Genomic DNA, 19,846 nt, shown 5'->3' with positions numbered 1-19,846 from the left:
ACAATTTTGGTGACAGTAAGGTAATAACATAGGCTCTGCACTAAGGGGTTAATAATTAATAAAAGTATTACAGGTTTATTCTCGATTTTTTTCCATACAATTTCTGGTACTTCACACTCAATTCTGAAAACATCTCTCCCATTTCCCAACTCCCCTAATCAATGTCACCAATGTCACTGAACTATAAGAACAATTCTTCTTCACTCAAATTTCAGTTCTAAAACAGACTTATCCCAAAAAAACTACACACAATTATCTGGATGTGACACAATTTCACGAAGACAAGCGCTGGTTTTCTCATGGCACACACTATCATTCAAATACTAATATCAATTCCATACTATGTGCACTTCCTCATCACATGGGCAAACTCCTTACATACTTGTTTAGAATCAGCAATCATCATCCCATAAGGACACATATTGTGTGTGTGTGTGTGTGTGTGTGTGTGTGTGTGCGTGTGTGCGTGCGCGCGCGTGTGTGTGTGTGTGTGTGTGTGTGTGTGTGTGTGTGTGTGTGTGTGTGCGTGTGTATGTTTTCACCTTCTCCTGCAGGAGGCGCTGTAGAGTGTGAGTGTTCTGAGTTGCAGCTGATGATTTGGATCCTCTACTTCCTGTGGCGCCACACCAACTTCCTGTGGGGGAGGGGACACATGATCGATGCCAATTAGCCAATTAGACATATCACCTATGGTGCATTCCAGACACAATCCAAACTAGCAGGAGATCACAGTTATCCAACCTCCTACTACGAAAAAGGCTCTATAACGGCAGTCGAAGTGGAAGATGCAACAAGTGAAGCGGGGGAACTCAACTCATACTACTCCCAAATAAACAAATCGAAGTCGCATGATAATGGCGGCGCCCGTGGAGCGGTTATTTAAAATGTCAATAAATAAGTGAAACTTCTCTTGTGTGCAGCGGTTCCAAACACAGGCATTGTAGCAGGGGTCGCCGGTGACCCTATTCACTTGCTGAAAATGCTTAACTACATCATAACAACATTGTTATGACTTTACAGAGAGACATAATGCTGCGCTAAGGGGTTAACTCAACATCTTCTCCATGTAATAACAAGATATTGTGTCAACACCAATGTAACATATGCCAGAATAATAGCTATTATGGCTCTTTTCACCTCGTTAAACTGCCGTGGTTGCCATGGTTGTAGAACTCCCACTTCAACTGCCTGGAACGGGAGCTGAAATATGCAGGTAGGAGAAGTGCGACCTCATACTAGTTTGGAATGCGGCATTACTCATACAGGACCGGACTAATGCACCTGCTAGGGCCCCCACAGGCTAGATATGGCTGCAGCCTAGGGCCCCCACCTGCCAGGGCCCCCACAGGCTAGATATGGCTGCAGCCTAGGGCCCCCACCTGCCAGGGCCCCCACAGGCTAGATATGGCTGCAGCCTAGGGCCCCCACAGGCTAGATATGGCTGCAGCCTAGGGCCCCCACCTGCCAGGGCCCCCACAGGCTAGATATGGCTGCAGCCTAGGGCCCCCACAGGCTAGATATGGCTGCAGCCTAGGGCCCCCACCTGCCAGGGCCCCCACAGGCTAGATATGGCTGCAGCCTAGGGCCCCCACCTGCCAGGGCCCCCACAGGCTAGATATGTCTGCAGCCTAGGGCCCCCACCTGCCAGGGCCCCCACAGGCTAGATATGGCTGCAGCCTAGGGCCCCCACCTGCCAGGGCCCCCACAGGCTAGATATGGCTGCAGCCTAGGGCCCCCACCAGCTAGGGCCCCCACAGGCTAGATATGGCTGCAGCCTAGGGCCCCCACCTGCCAGGGCCCCCACAGGCTAGATATGGCTGCAGCCTAGGGCCCCCCCACAGGCTAGATATGGCTGCAGCCTAGGGCCCCCACAGGCTAGATATGGCTGCAGCCTAGGGGACCCCACAGGCTAGATATGGCTGCAGCCTAGGGCCCCCACAGGCTAGATATGGCTGCAGCCTAGGGCCCCACCTGCCAGGGGCCCCCACAGGCTAGATGTGACTGCTGCCATGGGCCCCAATCTGCCAGGGCCCCCCACAGGCTAGATGTGGCTGCAACCTGGGGCCCCCACCTGCTAGGGCCCCCACAGGTTAGATATGGCTGTAGCCTAGGGCCCCCACAGGTTAGATATGGCTGCAGCCAAGGGCCCCCACAGGCTAGATATGACTGCAGCCTAGGGGCCCCCACAGGCTAGATATGACTGCAGCCAAGGGCCCCCACCACAGGCTAGATATGGCTGCAGCCTAGGGGCCCCATCTGCCAGGGACCCCCGCAGGCTAGATATGGCTGCAGCCTAGGGCCCCCACAGGTTAGATATGGCTGCAGCCTAGGGCCCCCACAGGCTAGATATGGCTGCAGCCTAGGGCCCCCACAGGCTAGATATGGCTGCAGCCTAGGGGCCCCCACAGGCTAGATATGGCTGCAGCCTAGGGCCCCCACAGGCTAGATATGGCTGCAGCCTAGGGCCCCCACAGGCTAGATATGGCTGCAGCCTAGGGCCCCCCACAGATATGGCTGCAGCCTAGGGCCCCCACAGGCTAGATATGGCTGCAGCCTAGGGCCCCCACAGGCTAGATATGGCTGCAGCCTAGGGCCCCCACAGGATAGATATGGCTGCAGCCTAGGGCCCCCACCTTCCAGGGGGTCCCCAAAGGGCTGCAGCCTAGGGCCCCCACCTGCCAGGAGGCCCCCACAGGCTAGATATGGCTGCAGCCTAGGGCCCCCACAGGCTAGATATGGCTTCAGCCTAGGGCCCCCACAGGCTAGATATGGCTGCAGCCTAGCCCCCCGACCTGCCAGGGGCCCCCCACAAGCTAGATATGGCTGCAACCTAGGGCCCCCACAGTCTAGATATGGCTGTAGCCTAGGGCCCCCACAGGCTAGATATGACTGCAGCCTAGGGCCCCCACCTGCCAGGGGCCCCACAGGCTAGATATGGCTGCAGCCTAGGGCCCCCACAGGCTAGATATGGCTGCAGCCTAGGGCCCCCACAGGCTAGATATGGCAGCAGCCTAGGGCCCCCACCTGCCAGGGCCCCCACATGCTAGATATGGCTGCAGCCTAGGGCCCCCACAGGCTAGATATGGCAGCAGCCTAGGGCCCCCACCAGCCCCCAATTGGCCAGAGTGAAAAAAAACAAAAAACAATAATTGTGGAATTGTGACAAGATGCGGAATTGAAAACTGAGTCTGCTGTTTGAGTTTCAGCTTTCAATCTTGTGAAATCATGTGCGCGTGTTTGTGTGTGTGTATGTGTGTGTATGTGTGTGTGTGTGTATGTGCGTGCATGCGTGTGTGTGTGTGTGTGTGTGTATGTGTGTGTGTGTGTATGTGCGTGCATGCGCGTGTGTGTGCGTGCATGCGTGTGTGTGTGTGTGTGTGTGTGTGTGTATGTGTGTGTGTGTGTATGTGCGTGCGTGCGTGCGTGCGTGCGTGCGTGCATGCGTGCCTGCGTGCGTGTGTGTGTGTGTGTTCACCTGGTCTCCTGGCTCCTGCGCTGGCTGGTCGTATTCTGGGGGTGGGGCTTCTGGATGGGGGGCGGGGCGTCCTTGCAGTAGGGCTGTCATGACAACAAAGAAGCTCATCATAATTAACACGCAAATATAATTCATCATAGCTATCACACAAATATAACTCATCATAGTTAACACGCAAATATAATTCATCATAGCTAACACTCAAATATAACTCATCATAGTTATCACGTAAATATAACTCATCATAGTTATCATGCTGTTTAAATATAAGTCATCATAGTTATCATGCTTGTAAAAATGTACTGTACAATATATTGTCTTACTGAATATTGTGACAGCCCTACCTGGTAGCTCCTCCCCAAACACACACAGGAGGGGCGGGGCTCTGGTGCCTTGGCAACTGGGGAAGCTACACACACACACATTACACACACACACACACACACACACACACACACACACACACACACACACACACACAGGGATGAACACATATACATGCACATGCACACACACACTGGTGCTGGTCTCCTTTGAGAGCTGGTAGGCTAACGCTGGTGTGTGTGTGTGTGTGTGTGTGTGTGTGTGTGTGTGTGTGTGTGTGTGTGTGTGTGTGTGTGTGTGTACACATCACTATACTCATGAACGGCCATCCGGGTACTTTGCTCTTAAATTTGCGTTACGCCCCTTTATGGGTGAAAACAAACCGAATGTCTCATTGACTTGCATGCTACATCGGCTAGCCTAAATGAACACTTTCCATGCTTCAGCCACGGCTGTTTGGCTATATTATTTGAACAGCCGGCAACACGACACGTTTTCGGCATGTTGCGCGTGAACAACGCTTGTCTACAGGTCCTTATCTTTCGTTTATTAAACCCCAACACCACCAATTGACTTGCATTACCTGTTTTCCCCCACAAATGGGCGTAACGCACATGGAAAACGTCACGCCGTTCATGAGTATACCGGTGTGCTGGTCTCCAATGAGAGCTGGTAGGCCAACGCTGGTGTGTGTGTGTGTGTGTGTGTGTGTGTGTGTGTGTGTGTGTGTGTGTGTGTGTGTGTGTGTGTGTGTGTGTGTGCATCACTGTACCGGTGTGCTGGTCTCCAATGAGAGTTGGTAGGCGGGGCTGGTGTGTGTGTGTGTGTGTGTGTGTGTGTGTGTGTGTTTGCTTCACTATACCGGTGTGCTGGTCTCCAATGAGAGTTGGTAGGCGGGTCCTCCGTATCCGAAGTGCAGCAGGTCAGCGTGTGATAGGCCGACGCTGGCGTTGTGGACGCGGCAACCGTTGACGTAGGTGCCGTGGGCGGAGTTAAGGTCCGTCAGCACGTAGCTGCCCTCCCCCCTAAGCCCCTCCCCCTCACGCCACTCGATCAGGGCATGGCGATCCTCCACTCCAGCATTCTATAGCCATAACACACACACACACACACACACAGACACACACACGTGCACGCGCACACACACACACACACACACACACACAATCAAATTCAAGCATAGGAGCCAAACAGATGAAAGTGTAGGAGCCTATTAACCAATAAGATTCAAGTGTAAGAGCACATTAACCAAAAAGATTCAAGCATAGGAGCCCATTAACCAATCAGATTCAAGCATAGGAGCCCATTAACCAATCATGATGTAACCTCCCTCCCCTGCCCCGCACGCCACTCGAACAGGGCGTGACTATCCTCCACTCCTGCATTCTGGCAACGATTATACACACAGCCAATAATATTCTAGCATTAGACAATCAACACACAGCTACCCCATCCATCTACCCACCCACCCCCACCTCACACCTCTATCAGGCTGTGAGTCTCCTGTGCTCCATTCATTAATTATTTCCCTCTATGAACACAACCTCCTGTGGGCAGGTGCAGTAGCCTATTATCGCTGTGGGCAAGTAGCCAGGCCTAGTGATGCAACAGCTTCAGCGTTGCTACCAGTCAGGTCAAGAGTCAATGCAAGTACTTTCTGAGTTCCCGCAAATACGGGAACTCCTCCCACTTTGTTGGGAAGCAAATAATCATTAGCAAACCAAGGAAGGCCATTTGGGAAATGCTGTTTGGGAAATGTTAATTGTTATGCTCTTGGTCAGACCAAGTCTTGAAGAGAATTGAAAGTCTGTGATAATCAGGCTAGTGGGCAGGTACAGCAGCCTATAATCACTCTTTACACTGCTACTGGCCAATCAACCACATCAGACAGGCCAGGTGCAGGTGCTGTCAATCAAGACATCCTAAATGGTGACAGTTACTATGGGGACACAATACATAATATACATACATTCACAGCAGCCAAGATAAGCTCACTGACAGCCCACAGCCGACACTGACGACTACTGCTGCTGCTACACAGGGGAATGTCAAGAAGCAGACACTTTTGTCGCTGAAAATAAAATGTATTATATTATTATTATTATTATTATTATTTCACTTCAGTCCTTCCTTTCAATTTGGGATGTTATTGGGGCTACATTCACGTAGCCCATAATACACGCAGTTCCACCAGTATAACGCTGTAACAGGCATTGGAAATGTAACCAACATAACACTTCACTCACTACCATGACAGTGCACAGCTAAAGTAGGCTACCATATGACATAACACAGGACCTTTAGTAGTGCACCACAATTCATTGCCATTCTGTTGACAGCTATGTATAACACAGTGTTAGCCATAGTCCAAATATACATGTTATATACACGTATGGTAGAACATATTGAATGCCGTGTGCAGGTGCGAGCCATAGCTTTACCCGTAAACAGAGGTCGCTGTCCTCATGTCTGCCGACTCTGGTGGTGTTGGAGTGGAGTTTGAAGAGCCAGCCCTGAGAGGAGAGCTGAGCCTTCATGATCACTCGCGGAAGATTATTAACTGCAGATTACTCCCTAAAAACTGTGGATTATTACTCCTTAAAAAACGTCCGTCCGGTCCCGCCAGCCACCACATTACACGCGAAGGCACGCTCCACGCAAACGCAAACACAAACACAACGCGCCCTCAAAAGCGCGCAAGTTCCATCGTATCCAAAGCCGCGCGACCTATTTCCTCTCCAAATGAAGTTCCGATCCTGTGGAACCCCCGCGTTACCATCCACAGAATTGCAGCTCGTTTCAATTAGTTTCAACGACTGATATTATTTATACAAACAACGGTTGTAATGCCATAAATCTAGTTAAGATCAACAAGGTAAGTGGTTGCGAGAACTACATAAACAGAGACGCTGTCATCCCCCCAGTGCCGAGGATTGTGTACACAGCTCCATGGCAACCCCTAAAGCCCGCCCTCACGCTCTGCTAATATACTGTAGCCTACACCTGATCCGGGATCAGTTATTATGTGGCGAGAGCGACTGTAAACCTTTTGCTACAAAGTTGCAGTGCGGAGGAAACGGTGGGAACTTTAGGGTTGGTCTGCAGGACATTCCAGAGTTTTACCAGAGATTCTAAACTATAGTTTTACCTTTTTTCCCCCTCAACGTCTCCAATTTGCGTTTTGAGTTTGGGCTCAACATTGCAAAATAAATTTGACTTTGATATTGCACATTGTCTGCATGAAATGCAAGATGATAATTTATAGACTTATCAAATGTAAATGAGAGAGGGAGAGAGCGCGTCACTGTGTCCATGAGCATGTGTGTGTGTGTGTGTGTGTGTGTGTGTGTTTGTGTGTGTGTGTGTGTGTGTGTGTGTGTGTGTGTGTGTGCGTGTACTATGCATGCATGAGCATGTGTGTGTGCAAGGGTGCTGACTCGGGGGGACAAAGGGGACAGTTGTCCCGGGTGCTGGGAGACAGGGGGCCCATAATTGGATCCTCCTTACATTGTATGTCTTGGGGTGGGGGGCCCTTTCAGATTACTTTGTTCTGGGCCCAGCCAGAGCTGTCAGCAGCCCTTTGTGTGTGTGTGTGTGTGTGTGTGTGTGTGTGTGTGTGTGTGTGTGTGTGTGTGTGTGTGTGTGTGTGTGTGTGTGTGTGCGTGTGTGTGTGTGTGTGTGTGTGTGTGTGCAAGGGAGCCGACAGGGGGGGACAAAGGGGTCACTTGTCCCGCGCCCAGGGAAAGAGGGGGCCTAGAACTTGGTCTTCATTATATTGTATGTATTGGGCTTGGGGCCCTTTCAGATGTCTTTGTCCTGGGCACCCAGCAAATACTGTCAACGGCCCTGTGTGTGTGTGTGTGTGTGTGTGTGTGTGTGTGTGTGTGTGTGTGTGTGTGTGTGTGTGTGTGTGTGTGTGTGTGTGTGTGTGTGTGTGTGTGTGTGTGTGTGTGTGTGAGAGAGAGAGGTTGCAGCTAGGCATATCATAACCATAGAGATGGATACACAGCCAGTGTGTTAGTTGAGTTGTCATGTTGGAATCATGTGGAGCCTTGAGCAGCATCTGATAGTAACCATAGCAACCACACACATCAGCGAGAGAGAGAGAGAAGCACTTCGCAGTATCCGTCCAGTAACTGAGGTGTAGTCTACGTAGAACGCAGGTATACGCAGTATACCCACTTCAACATTTCAGGGATTTCAGTATACCCACTTTAAATCGATTGATCCATTATTTAGAATAGCACAAATATACAGTATACCCATTTTAAAAAATACTCAAATATACAGTACACCCACCACAAAAAAGTAGACTACACCAATACCATCCAGTAACTGAGGTGTTCCCACGCAGTGCGTCCCCCTCGGGTCTCAAACTCGACACACTCTGCTAGTCGGCCTCCGTTACACTCACCCCCCTAAACCTCACTCCCATCCTGGGTCACCTAAACCTCACCCCCATCCTGGGTCAACAGCACCTAAACCTCACCCCCATCCTGGGTCAACAGTGCCTAAACCTCACCCCCATCCTGGGTCAACACCCCCCCAAAACTCACTCCCATCCTGGGCCACCCAAAACTCACTCCCATCCTGGGCCACCCAAAACTCACCCCCATCCTGGGCCAACACCTAAACCTCACTCCCATCCTGGGTCACCTAAACCTCACCCCCATCCTGGGTCAACACTCACCCCCCCAAACCTCACCCCCATCCTGGGTCAACAGCACCTAAACCTCACCCCCATCCTGGGTCAACAGCACCTAAACCTCACCCCCATCCTGGGTCAACAGCACCTAAACCTCACCCCCATCCTGGGCCAACACCTAAACCTCACTCCCATCCTGGGTCACCTAAACCTCACCCCCATCCTGGGTCAACACCCCCCATAAACCTCACTCCCATCCTGGGTCAACACCTAAACCTCACTCCCATCCTGGGTCAACACCCCCCTAAACCTCACCCCCATCCTGGGTCAACAGCGGCGATGAAACTGAGTGGCTCCCCGCACAGTCCGTCCCCCTCTGGGCCACGAACTCGCCACCTCAGAGCAGTTTTGTTTGGGTTTGGGGGGCACAGCAGGATAGCCTGGCTCTCACACAGACCCTTCGTGCTTCGTGCATCTTCGTTAAACTTCGTGAGATAACCATCGTGAGAACCAGGTTAACAGCACGATACCACGGAGCTAAAGGCCCAGTCCGATAGCCTAACGCTACCGGTACTGTATACTGTAAGGCTTCCGGGGGGAGGGTTACTAACGTTCCATGGCACACTCTGCTAGTTGGCCTCCGTTACACAACTATAATAACAACTTTAATCATTTACACTGCCTAAATCATGCAGTTTTTCTCGATTGGTTTGGCTAATTTCTCAAATTTCTCAAATTTTAAGAATAGTAAACAGTAAATTCATGACAGTGTTCAACAGGCCAGATTATATTGTAACTTACAGTAAATGTTGAAAAATGAACATTTATCAAATGTATAAATAGCTGAAATATAAATATTTATAAATATCTCAAATGTAAATAGCAAACTGTCTTAGGTCCAGGTGGATACAAGAGTGGTCTCAGCCCTAAGTGGCACCTCCAACTCTCTGTGTGTGTGTGTGTGTGTGTGTGTGTGTGTGTGTGTGTGTGTGTGTGTGTGTGTGTGTGTGTGTGTGTGTGTGTGTGTGTGTGTGTGTGTGTGTGTGTGTGTGTGTGTGTGTGTGTGTGTGTGTGTGTGTGTGTGTGTGTGTTTGTGTGTGTGTGTGTCTCTGTGTGTGTGTCTCTGTGTGTGTGTGTGTGTGTGTGCGTGTGTGTGTGTGTGTGTGTGTGTGTGTGTGTGTGTGCGTGTGCGCGAGAGAGGGGGGGGGGGTGTGGCTTGATAGGTTACATGACAGGTTTCTACTTTCCCACAATACTGGGGTGAATTTCTCAAAACCAAAGTTGCTAACTACATTAGCTACTTTGCTGTTTTCAATGCATTTTCCCATTGGCAACTACCAAAGTTGCTAACAGGCTAACATCTTCTCTTTTGAGAAACTCACCCCTGAGTTGAATACACTCGTGATGTGAAAAAAAAAACATAAAAATCAATATTTCTGACCAGCGTCCCCGGACTTACTGTAAGGTCACTCCAAACGTCCTCAAATAACTCCCGAGTCTGAATCATAGACTTTAATGACAGACACATACTTTTCTTATACTTCATATCTGTCGGGTTGTCATTGCACATCCATCAATATTACTGCAACATTTCTGGATTTGCTATCTTTTACATGTGTAACCAACTGCGGTGCAGATTGTCCTCCTGCAGCCACCATACAGTATATCACGAAAGTGAATACACCCCTCAGAGTTTTGCAGATTTTTGAGTATATCTTTTCATAGGAAAGCATTACAGAAATGTAACTTTGACACAATGATTAGTGACCTTTTAACAACAGATTTAACCGCTTAAATTTCTTGTTCACTCAGAAAAAAACAAAATACAGCCATTAATGTTTGAACATGTACTCACAAAAGTGAGTACACCCCAGATTAAAATCCGGTAGAGAAGGGGCTATGTTGACTCGAATCGTCCAAGGCTTTGGTCATGGCTGCCGTTATAGGAGGTATGTTTATTGTTTTACCTGTGCTCATGTGAATTTATTGCAACAGCTGTGTTTTACCATGTTTAACTTGATGTTGACGTATTGTAGTGTGGGCTTTCTCTCTGATGGCTGGGGGCGCAGACTGAAGAGGCACGTTTGTTTAGGATCCAGTTGTTTGTTTATGTACGCTGGGCATGGTCAAACATCTTTCAATAATGTTTACTACAGCTTGGTGTGGCGTAGCATGATTTGAGTGAATATGTAACTGAAATAACCTTGCATGGTTTGTTTAGAACTGTCATTCGGAAAACACTGCATGGTTTGTGTAATGGTATGCTTCTTGAAGTTTATTGCATGATGTGTGTAATTGTATGTGTTTTTTTGGAAATAACAGTGCATGCTTAACATTATTTAACATTCCTAGTATGATGTAAACCTTGCTAGCCTGTATGGACATCCTTGATACCATGCAACTTACTGTTGTCTTTTCTCTTTTAGCAGAGCGATTGCCACTGCTGCTCTGCTAGCCTACAAGTACTGTGTTAAACCAGTTGTTGCCCTTTTTGACCCTTTTGACTTATTTTGATTTTGGTTTATTTTGTTGGATTTGTTTTATAAGAACAGAAAAAGAAAGTAACTGAACAAGCATGTCTTATGGCTGTTTTGGTTAATAAATAATGACTGCTATTTTCATCACCTGAACCCATGTCTCTGCTCTTACTTACTTACCTGTGTGCGGGAAACCTTGGTCTAAAACTTGGTCTAAGAACCATTGTTAAACAAGTATATCTGGTGGTGCAAGGCCACCAGTGGCGTAGTCGTTAAAACACAGTTTGCCTTGACCTTTTACCAACCTACCCCCGGTTACACATCTAATAGATAAATACAGGAACAGTGGACGTGTTCCAGCTATCCATGTACACACACTGACACTGTGTAGCAGTAGGAAAGGTGTGTGTGTGTGTGTGTGTGTGTGTGTGTGTGTTTGGGGGTAGGCCAGCTCAGACACAGTTGTGTTTATTTACATCTAATAGATAAAAAACTGACCCCTGTCCCACCTATTGGGCAAAAGCTTACTACTTTCCCGCAAGTGATAGTTGACAACACTCATGTTGTGCAAAAATGACGTCAATGATTCTTGAAAATGTGGCTAAAACAGGCTTACAAGTTGAAAGAAAAAAGTGTGAAATTCCAAAAATATTGCAGTATAGTATTATCATAGACGAAGGGCTATTCAGTAATGTATCGGAACAACCTCTCCATATTTTACCCTTTTTCAGAAAGCTCTTACTTGTGTTTGTCAACACTGTCTGACACAATTAAACATAAACATACACTGTCAACAATAACAAGTTCACCATATTTTACTACGATATTTTACCCTAGGCTACAGCCATATCTAGGCTGTGGGGGCCCTGGCAGGTGGGGGCCCTAGGCTGCAGCCATATCTAGCCTGTGGGGGCCCTGGCAGGTGGGGGCCCTAGGCTGCAGCCATATCTAGCCTGTGGGGGCCCTAGGCTGCAGCCATATCTAGCCTGTGGGGGCCCTAGGCTGCAGCCATATCTAGCCTGTGGGGGCCCTAGACTGCTGCCATATCTAGCCTGTGGGGGTCCCTGGCAGGTGGGGGCCCTAGGCTGCTGCCATATCTAGCCTGTGGGGGCCCCCTGGTAGGTGGGGGCCCTAGGCTGCAGCCATATCTAGCCTGTGGGGGCCCTTGGCTGCAGCCATATCTAGCCTGTGGGGGGCCCTGGCTGGTGGGGGCCCTAGGCTGCTGCCATATCTAGCCTGTGGGGGCCCCCTGGTAGGTGGGGGCCCTAGGCTGCTGCCATATCTAGCCTGTGGGGGCCCCCTGGTAGGTGGGGGCCCTAGGCTGCAGCCATATCTAGCCTATGGGGGCCCTGGCAGGTGGGGGCCCTAGGCTGCAGCCATATCTAGCCTGTGGGGGCCCCCTGGTAGGTGGGGGCCCTAGGCTGCAGCCATATCTAGCCTGTGTGTTAATCCGGCCCTGCCCTGCTAAAAGTGTCTCCTGCTACTGAGTGTGTGTGTGTGTGTGTGTGTGTGTGTGTGTGTACATGTGTGTGTGTGTGTGTGTGTGTGTGTGTGTGTGTGTGTGTGTGTGTGTGTGTGTGTGTGTGTGTGTGTGTGTGTGTGTGTGTGTGTGTGTGTGTGTGTGCGTGTGTATCCCCTATCCCCTGTTGAATTCTGCTGTTTATTGAGATATTATAAGTATTCATTTACGAGGCTCAACCCTCCAAACTCTTGGCTAGATAATATAGTGTCTTTTCTTGCACTGTTTGAGGACCTCTAAAACCTGCTTTTTTGTACAGGTGTGTTTACCCTCAATTTAAATAAAACTTGTTTGTATTATATTCACTTTACTCACATATTATTTTTGTCAGGGTTTTTAGAATACAACCATATGTGCCACTTTTCTTAGTTGAAATACTTGAAAATGTGAAGGCGTTGCAAACTGCCTCAAAGCCTCTGAAAGGCCGTAGACTCCAGAGGGTTAATGAGATATTTTAAGTATTCATTGTGGTTAATGTTATATATTATAAGTATTCATTGTTATTAATGAGATATTATAAGTATTCACTGAGGTTAAGGATATATTATAAGTATTCATTGTGGTTTAAAACAAATGTACATATGTGTATCAGATCCCTTGATCACCTACTTTGTTTCTTCATGAAAATTAAATTGATTTTGAACAAAATCGTCACTTTTATGAGCGGGATGTGTTTTTCCAAACTTTCCAGAATCAGTGTCATAATAATCAATATTGCTTGCCGCCGTCCCTGGGCCTAAGGTCACCTCAAATGTGTTTACATAATTCCTGAGTTATAAAAAGAGGGTGATCACGCAGTCTAATTCACAGACACTATTGCTGCTGCACCGACTTCTGCCATCAGTATTGCTGCTACAGACACCAGTGACAGACAAGGTGTTCTTACTCTCAAAGGTGAGATCAATGTTTCCAAGTATTTTTGTATTAGAAGGCTGAGTTTAGAGAAGAGAGGGAGAGCGAGCGAGAGAGAGAGAGAGAGAGAGAGAGAGAGAGAGAGAGAGAGAGAGAGAGAGAGAGAGAGAGAGAGAGAGAAGAGACAGAAGCAGAGGGGGGGGGGGGTATCTGCTTTTTTTGACATTGGTGGGTTATGCCTCTGCCTGATGTACAACTGTATCGATCTGTAACATAATTCCTGATGTAATAAAAAGAGGGTAATCCTGTTCCAGACACTTCTGCTGCTGCATCGACGTCTGCCATCAGTATTGCTGCTACAGACACCAGTGACAGACGGGACGTTCTTACTCTTAAAGGTAAGATCAAGGTTTATTACACTTGGCAATCTTCTTTAGAAATATTACCTTCTTTTAAGTTATACATCTATATCATTTTGATCAAGTAGGCCTATTTCTGTATGAATGCTCTTTGAGAAATCTGCTTTTTTTGAATCGCCACACACACAATGGTGGGTCATGCCTGTGCCTGATGTATCTGGCTGTGTAACAATCATTGTGGACAATTCTTCGGAATAAAGAAGCTAAATGTGCATGCTTAGGTATACTTAGCATAACCTGCACTCAATATTTGTATATTTTAGTTAACAGGTCAGTAATAATTATTTCCACGGTGTAAGCCACTCAGAATCTATCGAATGTTTTATTTAACAGTGACTTGGAAGATGAGGGCTGCCATCTCACTGCTGGTGCTGCTGCTCTCCTTGTGTGGAGTCCAGACAGAGAGCCACGGCACTGACTTCTCTACCCAGGACATCTCTAATGAGCTGAAGGAACTCAGAGACATGATGGTGGATCTGAGAGTAACACTACGACATACAAGAGATGACGTTAAGGTTTTGCAGGCTGAGAATGTAGCAGTGAAAGAAAGGCTGGCAACCAGTGAGACAAAGGTTCAGGTTCTACAGGACACCAAAGCAGAAATGAAGACAGAGGTGGACAATCTGAAGAAGGAAAACGCAGCACAAGAGGCAGAGCTGGCGCTGAAGATGGACAATGCAGTACATGAGCAGGAGCTGGCTGCTCTGAAAACCAGACTGGCTGCTAGTGAGACTAAAGTGGAGAATCTGGAGAAGGAGATCAGAGCAGCACCCAAGGTGGCCTTCTCAGCAGGTCTGAGGGAATCTGGAGAAGGATACACAAGGTCTGGGGATAATGACCTGGACTTAGTGTTCAAGAGAGTCATCACCAATGTAGGACAGGCCTACAGCAACACAACTGGCTTCTTCACAGCTCCAGTCAGGGGGGTCTACTACTTCAGGTTCACTGTTAGAGATGATCTAGACAAGAATAGCTACATGCGTATCAGGATGTATAAGAATGGACAGCAGCTCATGCGGCTGAGTGATTATGACACTGATGACAAGCCCTCCTATCTGTCCAGTGGCCTGACTCTGCAGCTGGAGAAGGGAGATGCCGTAAACATGGTGCTACCAGCAGGCAGCAGGCTTGCTGATATTGTTGATTATAACTACTGCACCTTCAGTGGCTTCCTGCTCTTCCCTCTCTGAACGCCAGGAGATCACCATGACCACTCACCATTGTTTTTGGTGATGATTTGTTTGAAGAATAATACATGTAAATCATTATCATGATCAAAGAAAGTTCTCTTAAACTGCATATTTTTCAGTTTATCACCTAGGAACTTGTTTTATTAAGAGATGGTCAATATAAATTGTCCTATTCAAATAAAGTTCTATTTAACGGCATACTCTGTGGAGGCATCATTACACACCAATACAACACTATTTCATTACTTTGTGTCATTACACACCAGTACACCATTAGTAACTTGCCCTGCTCTCTCTCTCTCTCTCTCTCTCTCTCTCTCTCTCTCTCTCTCTCTCTCTCTCCTGTTCTGTATATATATTTATTATATGGTGTGACGTCATCGGTCGAATGCTCCATTCATTTCAACGGGGCTCCCCAACGTTCGCACGTCTGTTATTTTTCGATAACGGACGGGTTGGTCTATAACAGACCGCTGTCAATGGCAACAAGACTTTTCACTGCTAAAGCGACTTTTCAACAAGACTCTAATCAGCTGCTGTGATAGACAACACCTGTTGTCCTGGCTACCTAGCTGTTGCCTAGCGGTGTTCCACAACGGCACTGTTTTGTTTTGCGCAGCAACAATCTTAACATTAAATAGGCCTAAAGAAATGTCCCCGCCATGTGTGAATCATTTAAGTATATCCATATAATAAGCGGGTTAACTTTCGGCGAGTCGGTCGCTTTGTGGAATAGCAGCACTTCCGCTCCGCGTCGGGGTCTAAAGATTCTCTCTGTCGTGCTGCTATTCCACGGTAGCGACCTTCTCGCCGAACTGATGAGCGGAAATGATCACATTTCCATCATGAAAAACTGTTTAGCAAGCATCCGCATTTTGTAATAAATTCCGCATTATGTAATGATTTATTACAAGATGAGAAAAAAGTTGTTACAAAACGCGTTCAAGAAATGTATTGCAAAATGTATTACTGTATTATTACATAATGCAGTATTACAGTCCTTAACAACAGGATATATCAGAACCAAATCTACTGGGCATGATATACAGTACAGGACTCACCTTCTCATTTAATTAATTCTCTTTATTTTTGTGGCTTTTTAAAGAACATAATACATTTTCAGAGAGGGCATTATTTCTGTGCATGAACACATGTATAATTTTCTGCTTAACAAAAAAATGAAAATATATAAAAAATAAAAACAATTATTTAAAAATTATTTTTAAAAATGCCAAACAGTGACGTCAACACAGCAAAACCGAGGGCCCCACATGTTTCAACAAGCTTATTTTTCTGTCTATTGTCAAGTAAAAATACCCAGTCATTCGAGTCCATTTTAATTTATACAAGCAATACCAGACAGATTTTCTTGATCTGATAATAGGTCACTTGGTCAGCATAGCTGGTTATAGGTGAAACAGTGATACAAAAAGTAAAAGTATAAGTGAAAACCCTGCCACAGATTCCCTCCAACACAGGTTTGACCTCTCCATGTAACTGGCTGTGACTCAATATCATATCAAGAAAATGTCTGTAAAATGCTTGTATTGGCAAGTGTTTAGAACTAGGTTTTACAGTATATCACGAAAGTGAATACACCCCTCACAGTTTTGCAGATTTTTGAGTATATCTTTTCATAGGAAAGCATTACAGAAATGTAAGTTTGACACAATGATTAGTGACCTTTTAACAACATATTTAACCGCTTAAATTTCTTGTTCACTCAGAAAAAAACAAAATACAGCCATTAATGTTTGAACATGTACTCACAAAAGTGAGTACACCCCCAGATTAAAATCCGGTAGAGAAGGGGCTATGTTGGTTCGAATCGTCTCGAAATGAAACTAAATGAAAAGGGATGACAAGGGAGGTCATCAGTGTGCGTTTCAACCTTTCTTTGCATTGAACTTTTACATTTTGAGTCTGCATCTGGCTTAAATAGATTGGTGTGAGATTTGAATGCAATCCTATGGAGAATATCATGATCTGCTTCAGTAGTCACAGTGCATGTTGACATGTATGTTTCTTTTAGGTGTATTTTAGATTGCCAATGTTGACAGCATTCATGCATCCCCAAACCATGTCAGTCCCACTACCATGCTTGGCTTATGAGAGGATTAGTAGAGTCATAAATGGAGGTTCCGTGACCAACGTCTGGCAACAATGTTTTGATGATTGATTTGACCTCTATGGACCCTTTAGAAAAGATTTAGCCCCCATGTCCCTCCCAAATCCCGGGCTTTTATGCTAGAGAGCCAAATTCAAAATGGCGTCCGGCGGCATCTCTAAAAAATAACTTTTGATCTGAATGACCTAGAATCATGTATGAAGGCACTTTTTCCCCCTTTTTGTGGGGTAAAAATCACTTGAGTGCTACTTTTCTACAAGCCCACTATGCCTCCCAATGTGAGGAATTATGGGCTTGTAGATCAGATATTCTCTCAATATCTTAACATGAGAACACAAATCACAAATTGGGAGGTTCCCAGTCCAAATATGATAATTTTGGGCGGTGACGGCCTAAAAAGGTCGAAAATAACGGTTTTAGATGGCGGCCATCTTGAATTTCGCTGTCAAAACGAAGTTTTATAACCAAAATGATGTCAGATTTGGAATCCTCATGGTTGAGTCAAATGAAAAAGTGCCAAAGTATGTATTAAATCAATAAATACACTTGGAGCCTGGCTTTGTGTGTGAAAGTAAGAATGTCTTCATCAACAGATGAGTTGTGAAAAACGGTGGGTGAAATAGAACACATGTGGAAAGGACAAGAATGGTGCAGGCCGTGTTGCAATATTGTTGCTACCACCGCGTTGCGTTTTGTCCCTGATTATTTCCTCAGAACGTTTACTGTTTGTGTGATATCGGCTCAGTGTGTGTGTGTGTTGCGTCCGGTGTTCTGGGAAGAGGTGTAAGACCAGACTTATTTAAGGATCTGACTTTGCCAAACTTTCAAGAATCTCTGTCATAATAATCAATATTACTGACCGGCATTCCTGGGCTTAAGGTTACCTCAAATGTGTTTGCGTAATCCCTGACTTATAAAAAGAGGGTGATTGTGGAGTCTTATTCACAGACACTGCTGCTGCTACAGGCACCAGTGACAGACGGCGCGTACTCTTAAAGGTGAGACCAATGTTTATTACACTTGGCAGTCATAAAATGTAAATAACCGTGTTTGTTTATACATGTTAAATTTAAAATATTGTTATATCTCCTTTGATTAAGTATTTCTGTATAAATGCCCCTTGAGAGTTAAGGAGTTAGAAGGTTGAGAGAGAGAGAGAGAGAGAGAGAGAGAGAGAGAGAGAGAGAGAGAGAGAGAGAGAGAGAGAGAGAGAGAGAGAGAGAGAGAGAGAGAGAGAGAGACAGAGAGAGAGAGAGAGAGAGGTGGGGGAGGGAGAAGCAGAGTCAGAGTGAGAAGCAAGCAGAGAGAGAGAGAGAGAGATAGAGAGAGAGAGAGAGAGAGAGAGAGAGAGAGAGAGAGAGAGAGAGAGAGAGAGAGAGAGACAGAGACAGAGACAGAGAGAGAGGTGGGGGAGGGAGAAGCAGAGTCAGAGTGAGAAGCAAGCAGAGAGAGAGAGAGAGAGATAGAGAGAGAGAGAGAGAGAGAGAGAGAGAGAGAGACAGAGACAGAGACAGAGACAGAGACAGAGACAGAGAGAGAGGTGGGGGAGGGAGAAGCAGAGTCAGAGTGAGAAGCAAGCAGAGAGAGAGAGAGAGAGAGAGATTTTTTTTTTCACACATTGGTGAGTTATGCCTGTGTGCCTGGTGTATTAGGCCGTAGGATACTTTTTCTCTGATTTCCTGTTAGTCTATACCGAGTTCATAGGGACAACACCCAACTCAGCCCTGTTTGGTCTCAGGGCCCCAAAATCTAACTTATAAGGAAAAGCTGCAGGCGAAATTATGTAGCTTTAAATATTAAGTTACTGCAACTGCAAAAATGGCCCTAGAACCCTGTAAATTTACATTGTTGTATGAGCTTGTGCAGGCTTAGGTTTAGCATAACCTCCACTCAATACTTCTTGATTTTACTTAGCAGGTCAGTAATGATTGTATGGTGTAAGCCACTCAGCGTCTGTTGTATGTTCTATTTTACAGTGACTTGGAAGATGAGGGCTGCCATCTCACTGCTGGTGCTGCTGCTCTCCATGTGTGGAGTCCAGAGCTACGGCACTGACTCCTCTACCCAGGACGTCTCTACTGAGCTGAAGGAACTCAGAGACTTGGTGGTGAACCTGAAAGCAACACTACAACATACTCAAGAAGGTGTTAAGGTTTTGGAGGCTGAGAATGTAGCAGTGAAAGGAAGGCTTGTGGCCAGTGAGACAAAGGTTCAGGCTCAACAGGAAAACAAAGCAGAAATGAAGACGGAGGTGGACAACTTGAAGAGGGAAAACGCAGCACAAGAGGTAGAGTTGGCCATATTGAAGACCCGACTGGCAGCCACTGAGACTGAAGTGGAGAATCTGGAGAAGGGGATCAATGCAGCACCCAAGGTGGCCTTCTCAGCAGGTCTGAGAGACACCATAGTGGCTAAGAGTAAAGACCTGAACTTAGTATTCAAGAGAGTCATCACCAATGTAGGAGAGGCCTACAATAGCACAACTGGCTTTTTCACAGCTCCAGTCAGGGGGGTCTACTACTTCAGGTTCACTGTCAGGGATAAGCTATCCAGAAAATCGCCAGAAAATCACCATGACCTCTCATCACTCATCTAGGAGATTATTTGTTTGAAAAATAATACATTTAAATCATTATGATGATGATCAAATAAAGTTCTCTTTATCTGCACATTTTTCCAAGTTCTTATCTTGGAACTTATCTACAAACCCCAACTCTGATGAAGTTGGGACACAAGGTAAACTGAGTCAAATCAAAATCCTATGAATGAACTATTATACTACTAATACTACTAATGAATAGCCAGATAAAATAGGAG

The 19,846-nt window shown here is 46.5% G+C and overlaps 2 protein-coding genes across 2 annotated transcripts in view; one reads left to right on the top strand and one right to left on the bottom strand.

The window, feature by feature from the left end:
• Window positions 1-6,336, bottom strand: part of fhad1 (forkhead-associated (FHA) phosphopeptide binding domain 1) — a 26,666-nt gene extending 20,330 nt beyond the window's left edge. Inside the window, exons 1-5 of the mRNA XM_063207751.1 lie at window positions 6,241-6,336; window positions 4,662-4,883; window positions 3,820-3,884; window positions 3,476-3,558; window positions 543-634 (exon numbers count right to left, since the gene is read on the bottom strand). Of these exons, the coding sequence (XP_063063821.1) occupies window positions 543-634; window positions 3,476-3,558; window positions 3,820-3,884; window positions 4,662-4,883; window positions 6,241-6,336 (558 nt within the window). The remainder of the gene's footprint in view (window positions 1-542; window positions 635-3,475; window positions 3,559-3,819; window positions 3,885-4,661; window positions 4,884-6,240) is intronic.
• Window positions 6,337-13,252: 6,916 nt separating this feature from the next.
• Window positions 13,253-15,089, top strand: LOC134456483 (complement C1q-like protein 2). Its single transcript, XM_063207848.1, has 3 exons — window positions 13,253-13,334; window positions 13,607-13,690; window positions 14,045-15,089. Exon 3 carries the CDS (start codon window positions 14,056-14,058, stop codon window positions 14,899-14,901), a length of 846 nt encoding a protein of 281 aa, XP_063063918.1. The 5' UTR covers window positions 13,253-13,334; window positions 13,607-13,690; window positions 14,045-14,055; the 3' UTR covers window positions 14,902-15,089.
• The last annotated feature ends 4,757 nt before the right edge of the window (window positions 15,090-19,846 follow it).

Source organism: Engraulis encrasicolus, chromosome 10 (assembly GCF_034702125.1).
Source record: "Engraulis encrasicolus isolate BLACKSEA-1 chromosome 10, IST_EnEncr_1.0, whole genome shotgun sequence".
Lineage (NCBI taxonomy): Eukaryota > Metazoa > Chordata > Actinopteri > Clupeiformes > Engraulidae > Engraulis > Engraulis encrasicolus.
The sequence above is the reverse complement of the archived record's forward strand: the minus strand, read 5'-3'. Positions and strand labels throughout refer to the sequence as shown.